General features: G+C 42.6%; 1 protein-coding gene across 6 annotated transcripts in view; it reads right to left on the bottom strand.

The window, feature by feature from the left end:
- LOC119961798 (signal transducer and activator of transcription 1-alpha/beta-like) overlaps positions 1-20688 on the bottom strand; it is a 74161-nt gene that overhangs the window by 40236 nt on the left and 13237 nt on the right. For 2 of the 6 annotated variants that reach the window (XM_038789130.1, XM_038789133.1), the window contains exons 2-16: positions 19827-19955; positions 19391-19535; positions 17726-17824; positions 17142-17231; positions 13207-13285; positions 13001-13092; positions 11837-11988; positions 10647-10805; positions 6898-6990; positions 4942-5001; positions 4637-4666; positions 4433-4526; positions 4235-4276; positions 3865-3951; positions 1706-1804 (exon numbers count right to left, since the gene is read on the bottom strand). In XM_038789130.1, coding sequence (XP_038645058.1) covers positions 1706-1804; positions 3865-3951; positions 4235-4276; positions 4433-4526; positions 4637-4666; positions 4942-5001; positions 6898-6990; positions 10647-10805; positions 11837-11988; positions 13001-13092; positions 13207-13285; positions 17142-17231; positions 17726-17824; positions 19391-19535; positions 19827-19954 — 1449 coding nt within the window. In that variant the 5' untranslated portion in view covers position 19955. Of the gene's footprint in view, positions 1-1705; positions 1805-3864; positions 3952-4234; positions 4277-4432; positions 4527-4636; positions 4667-4941; positions 5002-6897; positions 6991-10646; positions 10806-11836; positions 11989-13000; positions 13093-13206; positions 13286-17141; positions 17232-17725; positions 17825-19389; positions 19536-19826; positions 19956-20688 lie in introns of those variants that run through there. The other 4 variants (XM_038789134.1, XM_038789132.1, XM_038789136.1 and 1 more) reach the window with 3 other exon arrangements.

The raw sequence follows: 20688 nt of genomic DNA, 5'->3' as shown, positions 1-20688 counted from the left end.
GGCCTGCACGATCCACAGCTCTCCGGATCCTTGTCACACTTCAGGATGAGAGAAATTGCTGCCTGTGATAATGTTGGGGGATAGAGTACTCCCAGCACCTTGGACTCGTTGAAAGCCTTAACCAGGAGCAGCCCCAGTAATCCAGTGAATTTATAATATTCTACTGGGAATCCATCAGGACTCAGGGCTTTACCCGATTGCATCGTTCCCCCCCCCCCCCCCCCCCCCCATCCATCCATCTATCACCTCCCCAAGCCAATCGGGCCCCCCCCCCCAGGGCCTCCACCAGCTCCTCATTTATCTTCGGGAACTCTAGCCTCCCCAGGAATTGATTCATGCCCTCCTCCCCAACCGGGGGTTCCGACTCGTATAGCTGGCTATAAATTTACTGTCCTGGATACGTCACCGTCTTCCCCCACATATCCTTTTTTTCCTCTATGTCTCTCATCGCCTCCTGTTTCCTCAGCTGATGTGCCAGCAGCGGCTAGCTTTCTCCCCATCTTCATATATTGCCCCTTTTACCCTCCTCAGCTGACCCTCCGCCTTTCCTGTGGAAAGGAGCCCAAACTCTATTTAAAGTCTCTGACGCTCCTTCAGGAGCTCCTCATTTGGAGACTCCGAAGATCTCCTGTCCAACTGCAAGATTTCTCCTACCAACCTGTCCCGCTCAGTTTTATCCCTGTGGGCTCGAATAGAAATACATTCCCCTCTAATGACCACTTTCAATGCCTCCCAGACCACCCCAGCTGCAGTCTCTTCCGTGTCATAGATCTTTATGTACCCCTGAATGGCCTGTCACTCATCTCATCTGCCAACAGCCCTATAAGCTTTTAAAATTTTCACACAGCTTTTAAACTTCTCACAATCTTAGGGTACCAAATCAACAAATGTAGTGAAGTTGAAGACTTCAGACATTTTTTTTCTTTTAAAAAACTTGTGTATGAGAAAAGAGGAAGGACTCCCAAAGTTTACATGGAATAGGAGTTTAAAAAATTGTAAAATTATTTTGTCAATATTCAAGCATCATTATGCTTTTGTTTTGTTTAAATGTTAACTAAATTCACCTGAACTTCAGAATTTTAAAATTGATGTTTGTTTTAATTTTCTCACAGGATGTGAATGTCACTGGCAAGGCTAGCATTTGTTGTCCACCCATAATTGGCCTTGAGGGGGCAGTGGTGAGTCACTGTCCTGAACTGCTGCAATCCATGTAGCGTCAGTAAAACAAAAGTAAACGTGCAGCAGGTGAAGGAACAACGATACTTTCAAGTCAGGGTGATGTGCGACTTGGGAGGAGAACCGGCAGATGGTGGTGTTCCCATGTGCCCACTGCATTGCCTACACATCCACAACACGATGGGTGAGATTTATTTCCACTGGCAGGATATTCCAGTCCTGCCCACGGCGAACCCCTTGCCGTGGCTTGCCCCGGCGGCGGCAGGTGAAAAGAATGGGAAACCCTGTTGACAGCAGCAGGATTGGAAGATCCCGCCATCCGCTAATGGCGAGCTGGCTCTGTTACCCCAGTAAGGAGAGTGGAAAGTCCTGCCCAATATCTAAACTTCTGATATGCACTACTAGCAAGCCAGATTCACCCTTCTCAGTCCGAAGTTATAATGTAAATGCAATATAGCCTCCACCTATAAAACATAACCGTTTGTAGAGACACCCAACGATATCGGTCAATACGTTACAAGCAGTATACCTTAGCTTCGCTTACGAGCATGTTGTACCACAAGATAGAAGCCCAACCGTTGGGGAGCTGGCTAACATTGGATATCACCACCAATGGCAAAGATGTAATCTGCAGCAGTGGAGAGACAAAGGAGTTTGCCAGTTATACTCAAAACAAGAAGCATACATATTGCAGCACTGAAATAGACAGCAATTTGACCTACAACAGCTACATTGGTGCAAATTGGAACCATTTATTCTAACCCCATTTCTTGTAATCTCTCACATCCACCATCAGTCTTTATTTTCACAAGTCACATCGAGTTAGTTTCAAATTTTAGTTTTGTCCTCAGAAGCAAATTGCAGCAAAACATTCCATGTACTCAGAACTTTCCTCTTTTCTTCCTCATGTGGCATCATGGGGTTTTGTCTGCCGATTCCAAGCAAGCCCACATTGGAATGGCAAAACAGATGGTCAGCAGTGCATTTTTATACTTCCCCGCCACCATTTTCCCCAGGTAGGCAAATTTTGCTGTGACCTGCACTGCAAATTGAGCTTGGGTTCATCATTTTAAATGCCTGCACTAAATTCAATTTTTCCTGTCATTGCCATTTTCCCTTAAGGAGGGTGGGTTCCTAAAGGCTCTGCAAACCACGATAGTCAATTCAGTTCATGAACCTTGGAGGAAGACCGATATGGAGATAAGAACCTTTTGGCACATTAAAGTTCTTACCAAATTCAACTGCCACTGTGTAATGGTGTTTTGATGACTTACTACGTGCACTGATCGGTCATAGGGCTCTGTCCATAAAATATTGCATTAAATTGACTGGCATTGTGAAAGGGTTCAGGTACTTTCTCCAGTATATAAATTCCTCTTCTGCAGCAGGGAAAAATCAGCTATGAATGTCCATAAGGGATCCTGTGGCTTGATTTTCACATTGATTTAATGCCCTGATATTCGCCGAACCTGGAAGCACACTTTCAGTTTGTACTAAAGAGCCAAATAACACTGGCAACTCTTTGTTTTTTTACTTCATGAGCATTTCAATGAACTATAAAATGCCCCTCTTAAAAAACTGTCACACGGGTAGTTCAAGACCCAGTGAAGAAACTTAACAGGCGCAATTTAACTAGGGGAACAAAGTCCCACCACAAGTGCATTTGACCATGTGTTTTTCGGCACTCACAGCACCGCGAAACACCCCACTATTTAACACACCTTTGGTTACATAAGTGGCCTCAGCGGGGAATGCGCAGCCAAGGCCGCATGTAGTCCTTTATTTTGCACTGAGAAGGTCCGCTCGCTGGAACTCCTCCGTATAGCGAGATATCCAGATGCCATTTTGCAATGCCGTCCTGATCGCTGGAGCCCCAGATTCCCCCCCTCCCCAACTCACTCTGAGCTCCCCCCCCACACACAAAGCACCTGCACAGGGGAGTCCCAGCATGATCGCTGCCACTGCAAGTAAAATACCAGCTTGGCTCTGGCAGTGCCAACCTGGGCACCTTGGCAGCACTGCCAGGGTGCCAGCCTTCCCAGAGGACATGCACCTGGGAGACCCCCCATAAGTGCCTTTCCGTCTGGTCACCATTTGTGAAGACCACTTCTGATCAGCACTCGCCCGAGGTCTGAGAAGGGGTTAGATCAAGTTCTGAGACGGGGTTAGATCCCCACGCCTCAGCTCCCTCTGCAAACTCCATATTAAAGCTAGACTAGCCGCCTTGCTCGAATATGCAGATTTGCCAAAATGTGATCCCACCCACAATGGGTAGGATTCACATTAGAACATCTTGTGAGATCACGCTAGATCTAGTGAGGCGTTGCGAGCCAGGTAGATCCCAGGAGTGGAGTCTCATAATTCGTATAAGCCACATTGCGACACGGTGCTCTGCATTTCAGGTGCAACGTAGTTATTCAATCCTACCCAACATCTCCCAATCTTGCCCAAATAGCCAATCTCCTAATCTGGTCCAAATAGGCAATGAAAGTAAAGATGATGGGATTTGGCATTAAATTCAGCTGCATCGAATGACATTTTAAGATGATCATCCCTCATGTCTCAGGGACACTCAAATCCAAAGCTTTACTTAGAGACAAAATCATGAAATTTGACTTCAAATTGCTTCATGACCTCGAATCCGCTTATAGAAGGGCTTGTTTTTTTTATGCCCAGAAAATGTCTTACCTCAAGGTCAATGATCAGATTCTGATGACAGAACTGAGTCTCAAAGCTGATAGAGTGAAGTTCCTCAGTCACAATAAGAGGTCCCTGCTTAGGCAGATAGAACAATTAGTTTTCCAAATGATATTAAAAACACAACACAAGCAGTTTGAACAAAGTAATATCAAGAGGAGTATTTTGCTCTCCAAGCTTGCGAGGGCAAAGGTGGGGGAGGGGGGTGCAGAAACAAGGAGACCAGCTGGAAACAAAACAATGGATAAGCAGGTTCAGCAGGATTTGGTGTTTTGAAGCAGCTGGATATTTCACAGGGTGGGAGGTGGGAGGAGGGCGAGGACATGTTAATCTTGGAAAGTACCCACAACTTAACACTTACCTCTGTTGTTCGGCTTCCTGTATTTTTCTGTTCCTTCAGTTGCTGCAATTATAAAGATGACTTTCATACATTAAAATTAAAAAAAGGTTCTGGGTTTTCTAATATGGACTCTTTGTTAATATCATTGCTGAAGTAAGCGATTTGAGTATAATAGCACTGCGGTGAATACACTGATCCAAATTCAGTGGAGCGGCCTACCAGATGTCGAAATTCAGCTGCTAGGCTTCCATTTGTTGACTCCTCCATGTTCATCACTTTTGTATTAGTTCCTAGTATATTAAATTTTCTAAACCTATGAGGAAGTAAATCAGAGAGAGGACGTATAACATACAAGCATGAAAAAAAAGACAAAAAAATTACAAGAGGGGAAAATCAACATTGGAAATAACTGTCTGTACTTACCCCTTAACGGAACATTTTTCAGTGACATCCCTGAAAAGAAATTACACCATTACTTTCCATTTTTAAAGCAAATAACCTTAAAAAATGATATTTAATGATAGCATCACGACAATCTTTTTTTTTTAAAAAGCAAGTGTTCTTGTTCAATATTACTTTGTCCTGTTGTGCAACTAGTATTCATCTCAACTGTTCATGATGGCTCATCTCCTTAACTTTACATTAAATTACTACTTTCTCCCAATTACTACTTTCTCCTAATAAGAAGGTGGCAGCAAAAGTAGATGAAAATAAACAAAATCACCTACTTGTCAAATGATGCTTTTACACGCAATTGGTAATTTAGTTCCGGTAATCTTACCAAGAGCCTGTAACAAAATCCGAAAGAGGAAAGTAAGGGATGACTTACAGCAGATTAAACAGGGAACCACGGTCCTATATCGAAATTAAAACATTTCCTTATTAGTAGTGATTCTGATTCTTACTGTTTACAACTTCTATAGTCCCTAGTTTTAAGTCCAGCTTCACTTGAGTGAAGCACAAGAGGCAGGTATTGGCTTTGCTATCAAGTCTGACAAAGGCAAAAAGTCTGGATATTCAGGATCCCTTGTGGTAAAGAATTCACACTAGATGTTTACCTCTCATCAACAAGTGTGACAATCAGTGCATGCCCTCCAACAATGACTAATGCCGTGGATATCTCAAAATTATGGACGAGCTATTGCAAATACTCCACAGGAGGGCAATTTCATGGTGATCGGAGACTTCAATATGCAAGGGTCGGAGCTTTGGGATGGTGTGGAGAATAAAGTTGTGGAGAATCAAGTTGTGGAGAAATGCAACAACAAAATGTGTGCTTCTCCTCAGTCTAAGCACCCACTGGAATAGATCTATCAACAACGTTATCTTTAGACAAAAGGCAAGGTGCAAAAACACTTGGATGCTCCCAAGATCTAAATACTGGCATCAGACTGACTTTATCACCACTCGGCAGAGCAACATAACAAGATGTTATGATCACCAGGGTTATGGGAGGATGCTCTACAGGCTACTCAAGATGAAATGTACTATTTCACTGAAAATATTAAATGACTCAACATGCACTAAATCCCCAAGAAAGCTAGGATATATATAGAAACTGGCATCAGCAGGCTGCTGTGAACAAGTCAGGCTCAAGAACAGCTGTCCTCCAACATTATTTCACATGGGTTCTGTTCAAAGAAGCAAAGTCAACCTCAGCGTAGAACATAGAACAGTACAGCACAGAACAGGCCCTTCGGCCCTCGATGTTGTGCCGAGCAATGATCACCCTACTCAAACCCACGTATCCACCCTATAACCGTAACCCAACAACCCCCCCCCTTTAACCTTACTTTTTAGGACACTACGGGCAATTTAGCATGGCCAATCCACCTAACCCGCACATCTTTGGACTGTGGGAGGAAACCGGAGCACCCGGAGGAAACCCACCCACACACGGGGAGGACGTGCAGACTCCGCACAGACAGTGACCCAGCCGGGAATCGAACCTGGGACCCTGGAGCTGTGAAGCATTTATGCTAACCACCATGCTACCGTGCTGCCCAATCCTGGAAGCTGCCAATTGTGCCCTTGGAACACAGAAAAAAGAGAGACTGGTTCGATGAAAACAATGATTAAATTAAGGACAAAAATGCAGCATGGCCTGCTGCTAAGAAATTACTCCAGGAGAGTAAAAGGAGTCTGTTTCACCATAGAATTTACAGTGCAGGAGGCCATTTGGCCCATTGAGTCTGCACCGGCTCTTTGAAAGAGCACCCTACCCAAGCCCATGCCCCCACCCTATTCCCATAACCCAGTAACACTACCCAACACTATCCCCATAACCCAGTAACCCTACCCAACACTAAAGTCAAAAGAACACAGGCAAAAGGAAAGCTAGAAAGATTGGACAATCCAAACAAAAAAAAAAGACAATTGCTCAGACTGTAAAGTTATGCAGGTCTGCAAAATGGGCTCCACGGCTATATCAGGACGACATTTTCTACACATTTTAGCTACAGTCTACAGCTACTTTTGCCAATACTTTCAGTTCCTCAATGCAGATTGCATGATCTTTTGCTCTTATTCATTGACAAATGTCAGGGCCTATTCAGTGCCGTCAAAATACTAACACGTTGTAAAGCTCCCCCGGGGGTGTGTGTGTGTGCGGACAAAGCAGCTAATGGTCAGATACTACACCCAACCTACTCAAGATGAAACATTTTTTTAAAAAAATCACTGACCTTAACTTAACAGTAAACTGCACACCAGTTTTTAAGACCATTGGTCTCTGCGGGTGAGTTGGCATACAAGGCTGTCTCTCCACCACAAAGGAACTAGAGTGGAACATAAATACATGCAGCTTAATGTAAATCAGCATTTCACATCCTTTTATTAAAAAATGACAAAACAATCTACCCAGAGAGTTTGAGGTGTATTTTTTTTTTTTTATATAATTTTTATTGGAATTTTTTACAGAAAATATAAAACATAACGACAAACAATGAAATGCAACAAAATAACCCATAATAACTGTGACACTCCCAGACCGTATCGGCGCATGCATCACATTTCTCCCCCCCCAAACCTAATGAACAACAAAAGAACTTTAAAAATATTAAAATTAAATAAACAAACATAGTCATTGTCGGCCCCCCCCCCCTTTTCCCTCCCCTTTTCCCTCCCCAGGTTGCTGCTGCTGCTGTCCCCATACCCTATCGTTGAGCCAGAAAGTCGAGAAAAGGCTGCCACCGCCTAAAGAACCCTTGTACCGACCCTCTCAGGGCGAATTTGACCTTCTCTAGCTTAATGAAACCCGCCATGTCATTGATCCAGGTCTCCACGCTTGGGGGCCTCGCATCCTTCCATTGTAGCAAGATCCTTCGCCGGGCTACTAGGGACGCAAAGGCCAGCACACCGGCCTCTTTCGCCTCCTGCACTCCCGGCTCCACCCCAACCCCAAAAATCGCGAGTCCCCATCCTGGCTTGACCCTGGATCCCACCACCCTCGACACCGTCCTCGCCACCCCCTTCCAGAACTCCTCCAGTGCCGGGCATGCCCAGAACATATGGGCATGGTTCGCTGGACTCCCCGAGCACCTGACACACCTGTCCTCACCCCCAAAGAACCTACTCATCCTCGTCCCAGTCATGTGGGCCCAGTGCAGCACCTTGAATTGGATGAGGCTAAGCCGCGCACACGAGGAGGAAGAATTAACCCTCTCCAGGGCATCAGCCCATGTCCCGTCTTCGATCTGTTCCCCCAGTTCCCCCTCCCACTTCGTTTTCAGCTCCTCTACTGACACCTCCTCCGCCTCCTGCATAACCTTGTAGATATCAGATATCTTCCCCTCTCCAACCCAGACCCCCGAAAGCACCCTGTCGCTCACCCCCCTCGCGGGAAGCGAAGGGAATCCCTCCACCTGCCGCCTAGCAAATGCCTTTACCTGCAGATACCTGAACATGTTCCCCGGGGGAGCCCAAATTTCTCCTCCAACTCCCCCAGGCTCGCAAACCTCCCATCAATAAACAGGTCCCTCAGCTGTCTGATGCCCGCTCTGTGCCAACCCTGAAATGCCCGCTCTGTGCCAACCCTGAAAGTTTGAGGTGTATTAAAAGTTAATGATTGGATGATCCAAAAAGGAACGTCTAGTATTGACAAGGGTGTAGAATGTGCACCAATCAGTGAAAGTTTTGGGCAGAGTTCAACATGCCTCAAATCGGATGATGCAACAAATTTACTTCCAGTTTATCTCTCTTGCCCCCCCCTCCCCACCCCTCTCTCTCAGGCTGCACCAGTTCGCATTTCAAATGACTCCTGGGGGGGGGGGGGGGGGGGGGGGGGTAAGAGAGAGAGATCAATCTCTCTGCACTTACCTGCTGGATGCTGAGGGAGGGGTCAATCAGCGGAGGTGGGGGGCTTGGGCTGGAGGTCGTGTGGTAGATCTTCGCTCTGTAGATTGGAAACCCTTTAATGTCTCTCCCAGCATGTCAATATCAATGATCTGTCAGAGGAAGGTGAAAGTCTTCCCTGGTGTGTTGGAAACCTTAAGTGCTTTTTTTCCCCAGTCAATTTCAATCACTGTCAAACTTTTTCAAGCCTCTGGGAATGCCAAGAAGCCTAAACGCTTTGAACTGCATTGGATTCACAGTCCATAATCTTTTACAAGCCTCTTGATTGCCAGGTCCAGGCTATTTCAAAGGAGTGATTAGCTTTATTTGTTTTTATAGCTCTTCTTGATCCATTAACTGAGGCATTCCTCTTTTGAGCAGGTGCTCTTTCTACTGCAGTTTTTCTACTAGGTGCTCTGTCTGACTGCTGCCCTGCAATGGACTGTGAAAAAAACCTTCAAAATGTTTCCAACACAAAGGGAAGACTTCTACTTTCATCTGACAGATTATTGAATTTGACGTGCTGGGAGGGACAAAGGTTAAGGCTACCAACTTCCAACTTGACATTGTGAAAGACAATTTAATGATTTTCAAAGCTACAGATGGAAGACCTGCCACACGACACGCATCGCAGAGGAAGAATGCAGATGGCAGCTACTCTCCCAACCCCCAGGTTAGAAACATAAAAACTAGGAGCAGGAGGACGCCATTTGGCCCATCAAGCCCACCATTCATTATGATCATGGCTGATCATCCAACTCAATAGTCTAATCCTGCTTTCCCCCCAAATCCTTTGATCCCCTTCGCCCCAAGTGCTATATCTAACTGCTTCTTGAAACTATACAATGTTATGTCTCAATTACTTCCTGTGGTAACAAATTCCACAGTCTCATCACTCTTTGGGTGAAAAGATTTCTCATCATTTCTGTCCTAAATGTTCCATCTCGTATCCTCAGATTGTGCCCCCTGGTTCTGGACACATTCACCATCAGTCCATCCTTCCTGCAACTGCCCTGTCCAGTCCTGTTACAATTTTATTGGTTTCCGGAGATCCCCTCTTATTCTTCTGAAATTCAGCAAATACAATCCTAACCAATTCAATCTCTCCTCGTATGTCAGTCCTGCCACCCCAGGAATCAGTCTAGTAAACCTTTGCTGCGCTCCCTCTATAGCTAGAACATCATTACTCCGATAAGGAGACCAAAAATGCACACAACATTCCAGGTGCGCCTCACCAAGACCCTGTATATTTGCAGCAAGATATCCCTGCTCCTCTACTTGAATCCTCTTGCAATGAAGGCCAGCATACCATTTGCCTGGTTTGCCGCATCTGCATGCTTACCTTCAGTGACTGGTGTACAAGAACATCCAGGTCTCGTTGCACGTTCCTCTGTCCTAATTTATGGCAATTCGGATAATAGTCTGCCTTCTTACTCTTGCTACCAAAGTGGATAACCTCGCATTTATCCAAATTATACTGCATCTGTCATTCAGTTGTCCACTCACTCAATTGTCCCGATCACACTGAAGGATCTCTGCATCCTCCTCACAGCTCACACTCCCACCCAACTTGATTGCTCAGCCATTTCTTTGTCCCCTATAATATTCCCCTGTTTCTGACTGTAAGGGACCTATATTTGTCTTCACCAATCTTTTTCTCTGCACGTACCTATAGAAACAGGCATTATGTTCCCTACAACCTTACTTTCATCAATCCTGCTTTGCCGAATTCCAAACAGCTCCTAATCCTCAGACCCGTTGTTTTTCTTGGCCAATTTATTTGCTACTTCCTTGACTTGAGTACTATCCCTAATTTCACTGATACATGGGGGGCTAAGGGCACAGTGCCTACCTCCTTGCACTGCACACCTCTCTTTCTCCCCCGCCCCCAAGAGTCCAAGGCATCAGGTGCTTGCTTGCCAGAACCTGGACTAAAATGTACTTAAATGAATAGTTAGCATGTTCTCACCTACTCTGGGCGAAGACCAACCGAGCAGGCTGGGAGACTCGCAATGCATTTGACGCCAGATGGGTACGCACGGTAATTTGGATTAAATGTCTGAAAAGTCATCTTTCCTCAAATTTTCCTTGAAATTGTTACCTTTTAATAAGATTGCAAAACAAATGGTTGTTCCTTTCCTCCAAAAATTGTTTATTCTGTGTAATGGGGTCTCCATCATATGAATATTTCTGTTCCAGTTCTTCCAGTTTCTTTAACTGCTGCCGAACCTGCTGCAAACTCTCAGCCAGCAAGGTGAACCTGAAAGTACAGCCATAAACAAACTATCAGCGGGCACAAAGCCAACAATCCCATTCTCAGCCAGAGACCTGCAATCAGATGTCATGACTCACAACATCATGTTATCCAACCTCCAGAAATGCCTTCAACCAGGGTTGGCAGCCCTACTCTACTGATATGGCAAATGGGCTGAATGGCCATGCTCTGCTCCTATATCTTAATGGTTATGTATTGTTAAAACTTCGAATAGCCCCCTAATCACCCTCTAGCACCAAACACTGGAATCTATAGTACATAGGAGCGAGGGGAATCCAAGTTAGGACTCTGTTGGTCATTAGTCGTCCACCAAATTTGGCTGGATTCTCCTAGGTACCCTGACCTTACAGCAACCACCTCATTCTGTGCAGGTTGCCAACAAAGCAGATTCAAAATAAGAACATACCCTCAAATGGAAAAGAATCCTAGGAAACTCAAGGTGAACTGAAATCACATTCACCTGGCAGGCTGCAGAATCAGGCATGATCCTAGTTGAGGGCAAAGAACACTTGAAGTGATGTAGCTAATCTCAAAACATTTTGTTTATCCCTTTTACAATCCATAAAAGGATCATTTTGTAAATGAGGAAGTCCTATTGATTTCCGTAATTTCTAAGTTTCGGTTTGTCTCAAATTGCTGTAAAATGTGAGCATTTCACTTAACAGATTAGGGTGTTACTGCGAGATTAAAATTTATTATTGCACATCAGGTTGGAAGATGGCTCAATTGAGCCATTTAAAAGCACCAAGTACTGCCTGGAAAGGGAATAGAATGAAGAAGGGAGAAGGAAAGATGATGACAATTTCCAGAGGGTTCCACGACAGTTCAGGATTTGTTAGCTGTCCTTTAATTAATGTCCCTTTATTGGCGTATCAATATCAGTGCTTACATACTCAAAGCTTGAAAACAGCCACGGCACGCAAATAACTTTCTGGTATGCTCTGGAAAGTTCTATGCTTAAAATCAATAGTTTGTGCTGAGTTAGCCAAGTAGTGACAACTGGTTGAAAAGCCCACCATTGCTGCAGCTGGTCAAGACAGGTGTTTGGTGGTCCGCCAATGCATGCGATCTGTTGTCTCCGTTTCCATTCTACCAACTCTTCACTGATCAAAATGTTCTCAATTTGCTCCGTTTCATTTAGCAGGGAGGCAGTTTTATTGATTACATCCTACAAATAACAGTATAGCACGTCAGTCTGTGAACTCTACATTCACAATCCATATATAATTTTTCAACATAACAATTTTGCAAAACTGATCATTTAAAATATACAAATGATCATTTAAAAATTAACAACTTTTCAATGAATTGAATATGTAAAGATGGTTTTAGCAAGCAATCAAGGTTGAGTGCCGAACAATAAAATAAACAATCCCACTCCTGATTTAAAATGTCAACAGAAACTTGCAGTTCTGGAGAGATTCCCCAGCCACATTCTGATTTATATTCCTTCTCTATATATAGGAAAATACAATCAATATAGATAAAGGATCCTGTACCGTTAACTGAACAAAAGCTTCCAAGCAGATGATTTTGGGTGTTGTTAAAAATGTAGATCAAATTTACCATGTATAATAATTTTATTTGTTCCACCTGAAATTCTTCTCACTGAATAAGAGACCCATTTCTTTCCAATTTTGAAACAAGAAAAATGCGATATTTATATTGCACCTTTGATGTCCACGGACTCAAGTGTCCAACAGTCAATTAATTAGTTCTGAAGTGTAGCCACCTTTGTTTTAGAAGCACCTACTGCAACCAATTTGCACAGTAAGGTCTCACAAAGAGCAACAAGTTAAAGACTAGTTAACCCGTTTTGGGTCACGTTTGTTAAAAACACATTTGCTTATAGCGAATTTCAGTTTCTTTTCAAAACCTGAATTTGGAAAAATAAAAGCTGTAGCTCAGATGGTTACACACGCTTAATAGGATAGTAATTAATAAGTGGCACAGTGGTTACCATTTCTGCTTCAAGGTGCCAAAGACCTGGGTTCAATCCTGGCCCTGAGTCACTGTCCAAGAGGAGTTTGTACATTCTCTCAATGCCTCCGTGGGTCTCATCCCCACAACCCAAAGATGTGCAGGGTAGATGGATTGGCCACACTAAATTGCCCCGTAAAAAATGATAGTAATTACTGAAAGTATTGGCAGTAATCATAGCACTATAACCCATGGCTTACCTTTCTTTTTGAATCTAACTTGAGCATCATATTGTGGAGATGGAGTTTTTCTTGTTTAATTTCAGTTTGAGCTAAACCATTCACTTCATGCTCTATGAAAGTAAAGTAGGAATGAAACAAAATATGAACAAATTACATCAAAATTTTAATTTATAACAGAAATGCTTAATTGCAAAATTTAAAAACTTATGCACATTATTTTGTACCTCGACTTTGTAAAGTTTTAGATCTGAAATCAAATTCATCCTGAAGATCTTCAAGGGACTTGATTTCCTGTTCAATCTCCTAGAATCACAAAATCAAGACAGAACAAATTTACATTTGTAAAATGTTTTTCATCCCAATGTGCCTCATAGGCAACACAATTATATTGGAAAAAGATTACAGGCTGGGAATCCTGCGGTGATAACCCGCCTCCTGACTCCCCAAAGCCTGCCAGCCATCTACAAGACACAGGTCAGGAGCGTGGGGAGAATATTCACCATTTGCCTGGATAAATGCAGCTCCAAAAACAGCATCCTAGACAAAGCAGCCCATTTGATTTGCACTCTTTCCACAACATTTACTTCCTCCACCGCCGTCACAGTATCAGCAGTGTGTACTATCTATCTACAAGATGCATTGCAGGAACGGAAAGCTCCTCAGACAGCACCTTTCAAACGCATGACCGCTGTCAACTAGAAGGACAAGGGCAGCAGACACATGGAAAAACCACCTGGAAGTTCCCCTCCAAGTCACTCATCATCTTGATTTGGAAATACATGGCCATTCCCACACTTGCCACTGGGTGAAAATCCTGGAACTCTCTCCCAAACAACACGGTGGGTGTACTTGCACTATAGGGTCAAGCTTATGCTCTGTTCAATTCAGGAGAGTCGGACATCTCACCTAACACTTTGTCTGGATGACAGATGAGATCGAGAAATTTAACATTAAATCAAACCAAATTTTTACATTGCACATGCACTACCAAAATCTGATTGTAAATAAATATAGTTTATGCTTCATTAAGTAAAGTAGAAATAAACCAGGCACACAATGCACCTTCCAAATTTCACAATTCAGAAGTGAACTGAAAACATGCAGATTCCCATTACAGAAAAATAGTTCTTGGTTTCAAAACAAAAATACAACATTATGAAATAATTATTGTAACTATTTCACAAGATATGAAAAAGAAGCAAGTTTTTCATGTCAATGTTTTGGATCAGTACAAGTTTATAATGCTAAATCTTCATTCATTAATAGTCTTAGAAACTGCTTGCCCGCCCCCAAACCTCTACATGCAAAGGCTTTTTAAAAATTAGTTCATGGGATGTGGGCGTCACTGGCTGGGTCAGCCTTTATTGCCCGTCCTGGAGGGCAATTAAGAGTCAACCACATATGTTGTTGGTCTGGAATCACATGGAGGCCAGACAAGGTAAAGATGACTAATGTCCTTTAGGGAAGGAAATCTGTGAACCAGACGGGTTTTTACAATCGATAATGGTCATCACTAGACTTTTAATTCCAGGTCTTTGTTTTTATAATCAAATTCAAATTTCAACATCTGCCCTAATGGGATTCGAACCCAGATCCCCAGAGCTGGGTCTCTGGATTATTAGTCCAGCGACAATACTCGTGTCACAACGTTCCAAATCACTGTTGCAACATTCAAACCCATTGACCACGATGTTCACCTCTTATTCTGAGGCAATCTCCCTGTGGCAGGCCAAGGGCTCTCTGGAGCCAGAGGCTCCAAGCCCCATTGGCAGGAATGCAATAAAGAAGACTACAATTGTTCATCAAATCCAATCCAACCAAGTAATTCCTCTCTTTATACCTGCTGGCCTAGATTTTATTTACTTCTGCTCTGCTGTGTAGGCCATCAAAAGCATCTTCATTTTGAGGCACCCTTACAATCTGATTGCTCTCTGCAGCAACCTAGCCTCCCAATGATGCTGCCAACCCTCTTGCTTTAGAAAGCATTCTTAATAGAATGGGCAGGAAGCTCGGCAGCAGTGAACTGGGGGCATGTCTCCCGGTAGATTGCTGAACTGGTCTCAATGTCAGAAAGTCCATGCTCAGGATGCTTATTTGACCCTGACAAGGAGGTCCAGAAGCCTGCGGCAACCCTAAAAGTTACGTACAACAGTCCATCCTTGGCTCATAAAGAAAGTTTCTAAAGCAGAAGACTAGACTCTGCACTATTATCATGACAGCTAAAACTAGCGCTTAAAATGTAGGAAAATATCTCAAGGCACTTCAGAAGCACACTGATAAAATGGGACAGAATATAAAAATGAGACCAAACATTTGGTCACGCAGACGGCTTTTTTTTAAAAAAAAAAAATGAGATTGAACTGGAGAAACATGACGGATTGTAGCGGAGGCAAATCAAAACATGGCCAAAAATGATGGGATCAGGGCAGAAAAAGAGAAAATGCACAAGAGGTTGAAGTTGGAGGAATACATTTAGAGAGCTCGGTCAAGAAAATAGGTTGTAGGAGTTGTAGAGCGAGTGAGGGTCCGTGCCATGGAGCGATGCAAGGAGATGGGGCATTGGGGAATTAGGTGTTAAATGCAAGTTTGGGAGAGGAGAAAGAAGCTCAAAAATGTTTTGTTTTATGTAGTAGGCTCTTGTCAAGGGTGGTGAAGGCACTTGTGGACCAGATTCTCTCAAGTACAAAGGACACCGACTTGGGCACATGAAGATAGGGGCCTATTACATTGGTGAACAGCAACAAAAGGTGCACCAAATTGCTTGCAACGGAAGTCAGTTTGAAAGCTCAGACCTTGCCACAAAAAGACCTGATCATTTATTTCTCTCACTTACTCAAGACTATGAACAGCTGGGAAAAGAAACAGAGCCGATATAACTAGTGGAGTGTAAGACGGATTTTAAACAGCCTGAATTTATAGAATACAAGATTGGAGGCTGAAAGACAGTGGTATGTTATCTGCTTCTTTTGAACATTGCATGCTTCAAGACTAGGTTAAATTCAATAAAGAATCAGTTGAAAACAATTGGTGTCAAGTCCAAATCATGCTTGCAATTGCATGGTATTCATTCTAAATGCAAGAGTTTCTGATGCACAAGTTTGGAGGATAAATTGCAGACAGAAAATTTTAAAACAAATCCAGATTTCTACTTTGCCAGCGAGTAGCAATAAGGGTGTCTTCTCCGGTTGGAGGAAAGTAACCTATGAAGTGCACAGGGATCAGTGCTGGGACTGCAACTCTTTACAATATATATTTATGATTTGGGAACAGAGTGTATTGTGGGCAAACTCACGGATGAAACAAAAGGTGTGAGGGAAGGCAGGTTATAAGGACATACCCAGGGAAGGCAGATGGAATGTTGGCCTTTATTTCAAGGGAGCTGGAGTGTAAAAGTAAAGAGGTGCTGCTGCAACTGTACAAGGTACAATTGAGGCCACATTTAGAATACTGTGCAGTTACGGCCCCCTTATTTAAAGGAAAGATATATTTATCATTGGAGGTAGTACAGAGGAGGTTGACTCGGATGATCCTGGGGAGGGACTGCTGTATGAGACAAGATTAAACAGGTTGGGTCTATACTCCTTGGGGTTCAGAAGAATGAGGTGATATGATTGAAACAAAGGTTTCTTAGGGGGTTAAAAAGGGCAACAGTTGGAAGGATGGTTCCACTTATGGGAGAGTACAGGACAAGAGGGCACAGTCGCAGAATAAGAGGGTGCTCATTCAAGAGAAATTGGAGGAAGGATTTCTTCCCTTGGAATGTTTTTACCCAAGGAAAAAGTGTGGAGGCAGAGTCCTTGAACATTTTCAAAGTAGAGATCTGATCAGATGGGAAATTAAGGGTTACGGAAGGGAAGTGAACTTAGCTCATTCATAATCTTTAGGAGGTTGGTGGGTTCGATGGGTGGAATAGTCTACTCCCCATTCCTATTTCCTATGGTCTTATCTACTGGAACACTGTACATGAGCCCCATATTTGAAAAGCCTATCAATCCAAATTTATCCCAGACAAAAGCCACAGATTTGTCAGTCTGTTCTCGATCCCAGCGGATACTTCAGAAGTGATTTAAAATTTGATTCTGAAGAGAAATACATTCATGTCACAATGTGGATTCAAGAAGAAAGCCGGAATGCTGTTTGATGGTGGCCATACACATACCTGAACATTGCTCTTTATGTTCTTCACTTTCTGATCCAGCTGTTTCTGCTTATCCTGAATTACAGCATTCTGGACAGGACCAATGTGATTCTATGAATTAAAACAAAAATATTGCAATTAACTCAAAATAAATATTCTGATGATTTTCTTCCTTCCACAATTCTGATGAGGGGTCTGGATATATTTTTACTCCTTTAGCATAAGTGCTGTTCTTCCACAAGTGGAACAATAACACTGGAAATTCAGAGTCACTGAAACCACTACTAACAAGACAACGGCTGGAAAATCTGAAAATATTCAAAAAAATTTGAATCCTGATGATTTACTCGAGATCCTACCATAGCAGATGGTGAAATTTGAATTCAATGAAAAAAATCTAGAAAGTCTAATCATATCTCTGGTTCATTAATGTCCTTTAGGGAAGGAAATCCACCGTTCTTACCTGGTCGGACTCCAGACCCACAGTAACATGGTTAACGCTTCCTGCCAGGGATGCCCACATCCCATTTATTTTTTTATTTTATTTTTTAAAATGCTAAATGTTGTTTCAGACAAAATTTGAATATGTTGAATTAAAAAAGCACCTGTTCAGCTTTCAGTGCATTTTCCAAGATTTTTTTCTCTTCTTTCAGGCAGTTCGATATAGTCAGTGCCATCAAAATAGGTTCTTCCTGGAAGAAAACCTAAAGACAAAATAGAAGATAGCTACAATATGATTCTGAACAATCTTTATTCAAGTCAATCTCACTACGTGCTTTATAAATGTAAACATACCATCATTGTGGACACTCAATAAATGCCTGTTGTGTACAATTAGACTAGTATATTTACTAAAAAAAGCTATTGCTTTAAAATCGACAAGTCTAAAATACCACCCCTACCCCGCCACAAGCATTTTCTCTTTTCAAAAAACCCTATATTCTACACTCACTTGCGTTTTAATTATCTCACTTACAGATATTAATTGTGTCAGTTTCCCCAAGATTGGTTTTCATTGTACCATATATGTAAAATAATATTATAATGTAAAATTGGCTTATAGAACCAATGTGTTTCAGGTTTTTTAAAAAAATATATCAAACTAATCAATTAAGTGGTACAAACAAAAAATTAGTAAATTGCATTACACCCAAGTTTATTTAATTGTTCAGTGTACTTTCTATTTATTCTTCAGTAAATATTGCTCTGTAGTTTAATATTTGCCATAAAATGTTTATTGTGCACTCTCATTATTTTACCACTGAAGTATTTTAATAATGCTCATCCTTGCTATACTACACAAGCAGCACCAAGGCATTTGAAGATGGAAGATAATCTTAAACACTAGAACCAAGCAATCAATGTTATGATGTGGAGATGCCGGCGTTGGACCGGGGTGGGCACAGTAAGAAGTCTTACAGCACCAGGTTAAAGTCCAACAGGATTGTTTCAAATCTCTAGCTTTCGAGCACTGCTCCTTCCTCAGGTGAAATATATATAGACAAAGTCAAAGATGCAAGACGATACTTTGAATGCGTGCATTTGCACGTAATTGAGATGGAGATGGTGGTGTCAGAGGACTGGCAAGGAGGTTTTTATTTCCAGACGATTTACACACAATAAATGATCATGATCGCGACGCTACGTCCAAGAAAGCACAACAGCGCCTATACTTTTTCATTAAGAAGTCTTATAACACCAGGTTAAAGCCCAACATGTTTGTTTCAAACACTAGCTTTCGGTGCACTGCTCCTTCCTCAGGTGAATGAGGAAGGAGCAGTGAGGAAGAAGCAGTGCTCCGAAAGCTAGTGTTTGAAACAAACATGTTGGACTTTGACCTGGTGTAAGACGTCTTACTGAGCTCACCCCAGTCCAACGCCGGCATCTCCACATCATATACTTTCTCATGATGTGGAGATGCCGGTGTTGGACTGGGGGTGAGCACAGACAATTCACACCTCTTTAACCTGGGATTACCTCTCTCTCTCTGGATCTGCAAAGACTTAATTACCTGCAAATGCACACATTCTATAGTTTCTGGAACATGCCTCTTCATTCACCCGAGGAAGGAGCAGTGCTCCAAAAGCTAGTGATTTGAAACAAACCCGTTGGACCTTAACCTGATGTTGTAAGACTTCTTACTGCAATCAATTTTATTTTGGATACTAATTTGTCTTTAGTGCAGCTCTGTTTGACATGTATTTAAGCAGCTGGGTTAGAACACTGGTTCTACCACTCGGACACCCAGATTTGGAAGCTCCTATCCATACCTGCAGGTTACGTTTTATTTTTCTAATGTTGTGCTGAAGCAAAAAGTTGTTCTCCAGGGAAAACCGACTGTATTGGTCATCTAACTGCATAAGCAGCTCGTGAAACAGGACTGTGGCCATCGAATCATTGGTGGCAGCATGTTCCCTAATAACATAAACAGCAAGTGAAAAATCAAACAGCTCAGCCTGTGAAGACTACAGAGATACTAATAGTTCTTCATTAATAACACAAAAATAGACATTTAGCAGAAAATGAATGTTGTTAACAACTCTGGAGCCCATTACCCATCAAAAGAAATATGCAGGTTGCGAACTGGGCGATTTGCTATCACCCATTTTGCACTGTTGCCAACAACATCCCCCCCCCCCCACTGTGCCCCAATATTAGTGCTAATCTTTGATTAGCTTTTTCATTTGCAATTGAAGGGATTCTTACCAGTCTTTAGTCTCCAGCCACTGTCCAAGGTACTGCCTGATCTCCATTGGAAAGTTGTCATCATAGAGCTGATCGACTTGCTCAAGGAATTTGGAGTCTAACTGTTGTAGTTGGTACCACTGTGACATTCTGTAGAGAATGGACATATACAAGAGTCTCATACATTAAATTGGATTTGGAATATTTATAACAATAACCAGACTTAGCAGAAATACCCCTACTTAGCCATACCCCTTACTAAACCTACCAACAGGATTTCTGTGCTCCTCCACTTCTGGCCTCTAGAGCATCTCCATATTAACCGTTCCACCATTGGCAGCTAGCCTTTCATTGACTTTAGTGCAAAAAAACCTAAGAACAGGGCAGCACAGTGGTGCAGTGGGTTAGCCCTGCTGCCTCACGGCACCGAGGTCCCAGGTTCTATCCCGGCTCTGGGTCACTGTCCATGTGAAGTTTGCACATTCTCCCCGCGTTTGTGTGGGTTTCTCCCCCACAACACGAAAGATGTGTAGGCGAGGTTGATTGGCCACGCTTGCCCCTTATTGGAAAAAATTAATTGGGTACTCTAAATTTACAAAAAATAAACCTTAGAATGTTTTTTCTAAACCCCTCTGCCTCTAAAAGGTACCCTTTCTGATTATGTTTTCAGTCATTTCTCCCAAAATCTCCTTATGTGGATCAGTCTCAAATTTTGTTCGATAACATTCCTATGAAGCATCTTGGGATGTTCTACAATGTTACGGATGCTATATAAAATGCAAATGGAACATTTTCCTGTTCCAGATTAGAAACAGCTTATTTACCTTGCTCAATTTTACCCAATTTATATTGGAACAAACATAAAGCCACCTCCATTTCCTGT

Source organism: Scyliorhinus canicula, chromosome 2 (genome assembly GCF_902713615.1).
Source record: "Scyliorhinus canicula chromosome 2, sScyCan1.1, whole genome shotgun sequence".
NCBI lineage: Eukaryota > Metazoa > Chordata > Chondrichthyes > Carcharhiniformes > Scyliorhinidae > Scyliorhinus > Scyliorhinus canicula.
This window is presented reverse-complemented; position numbering and strand designations above follow the sequence as displayed.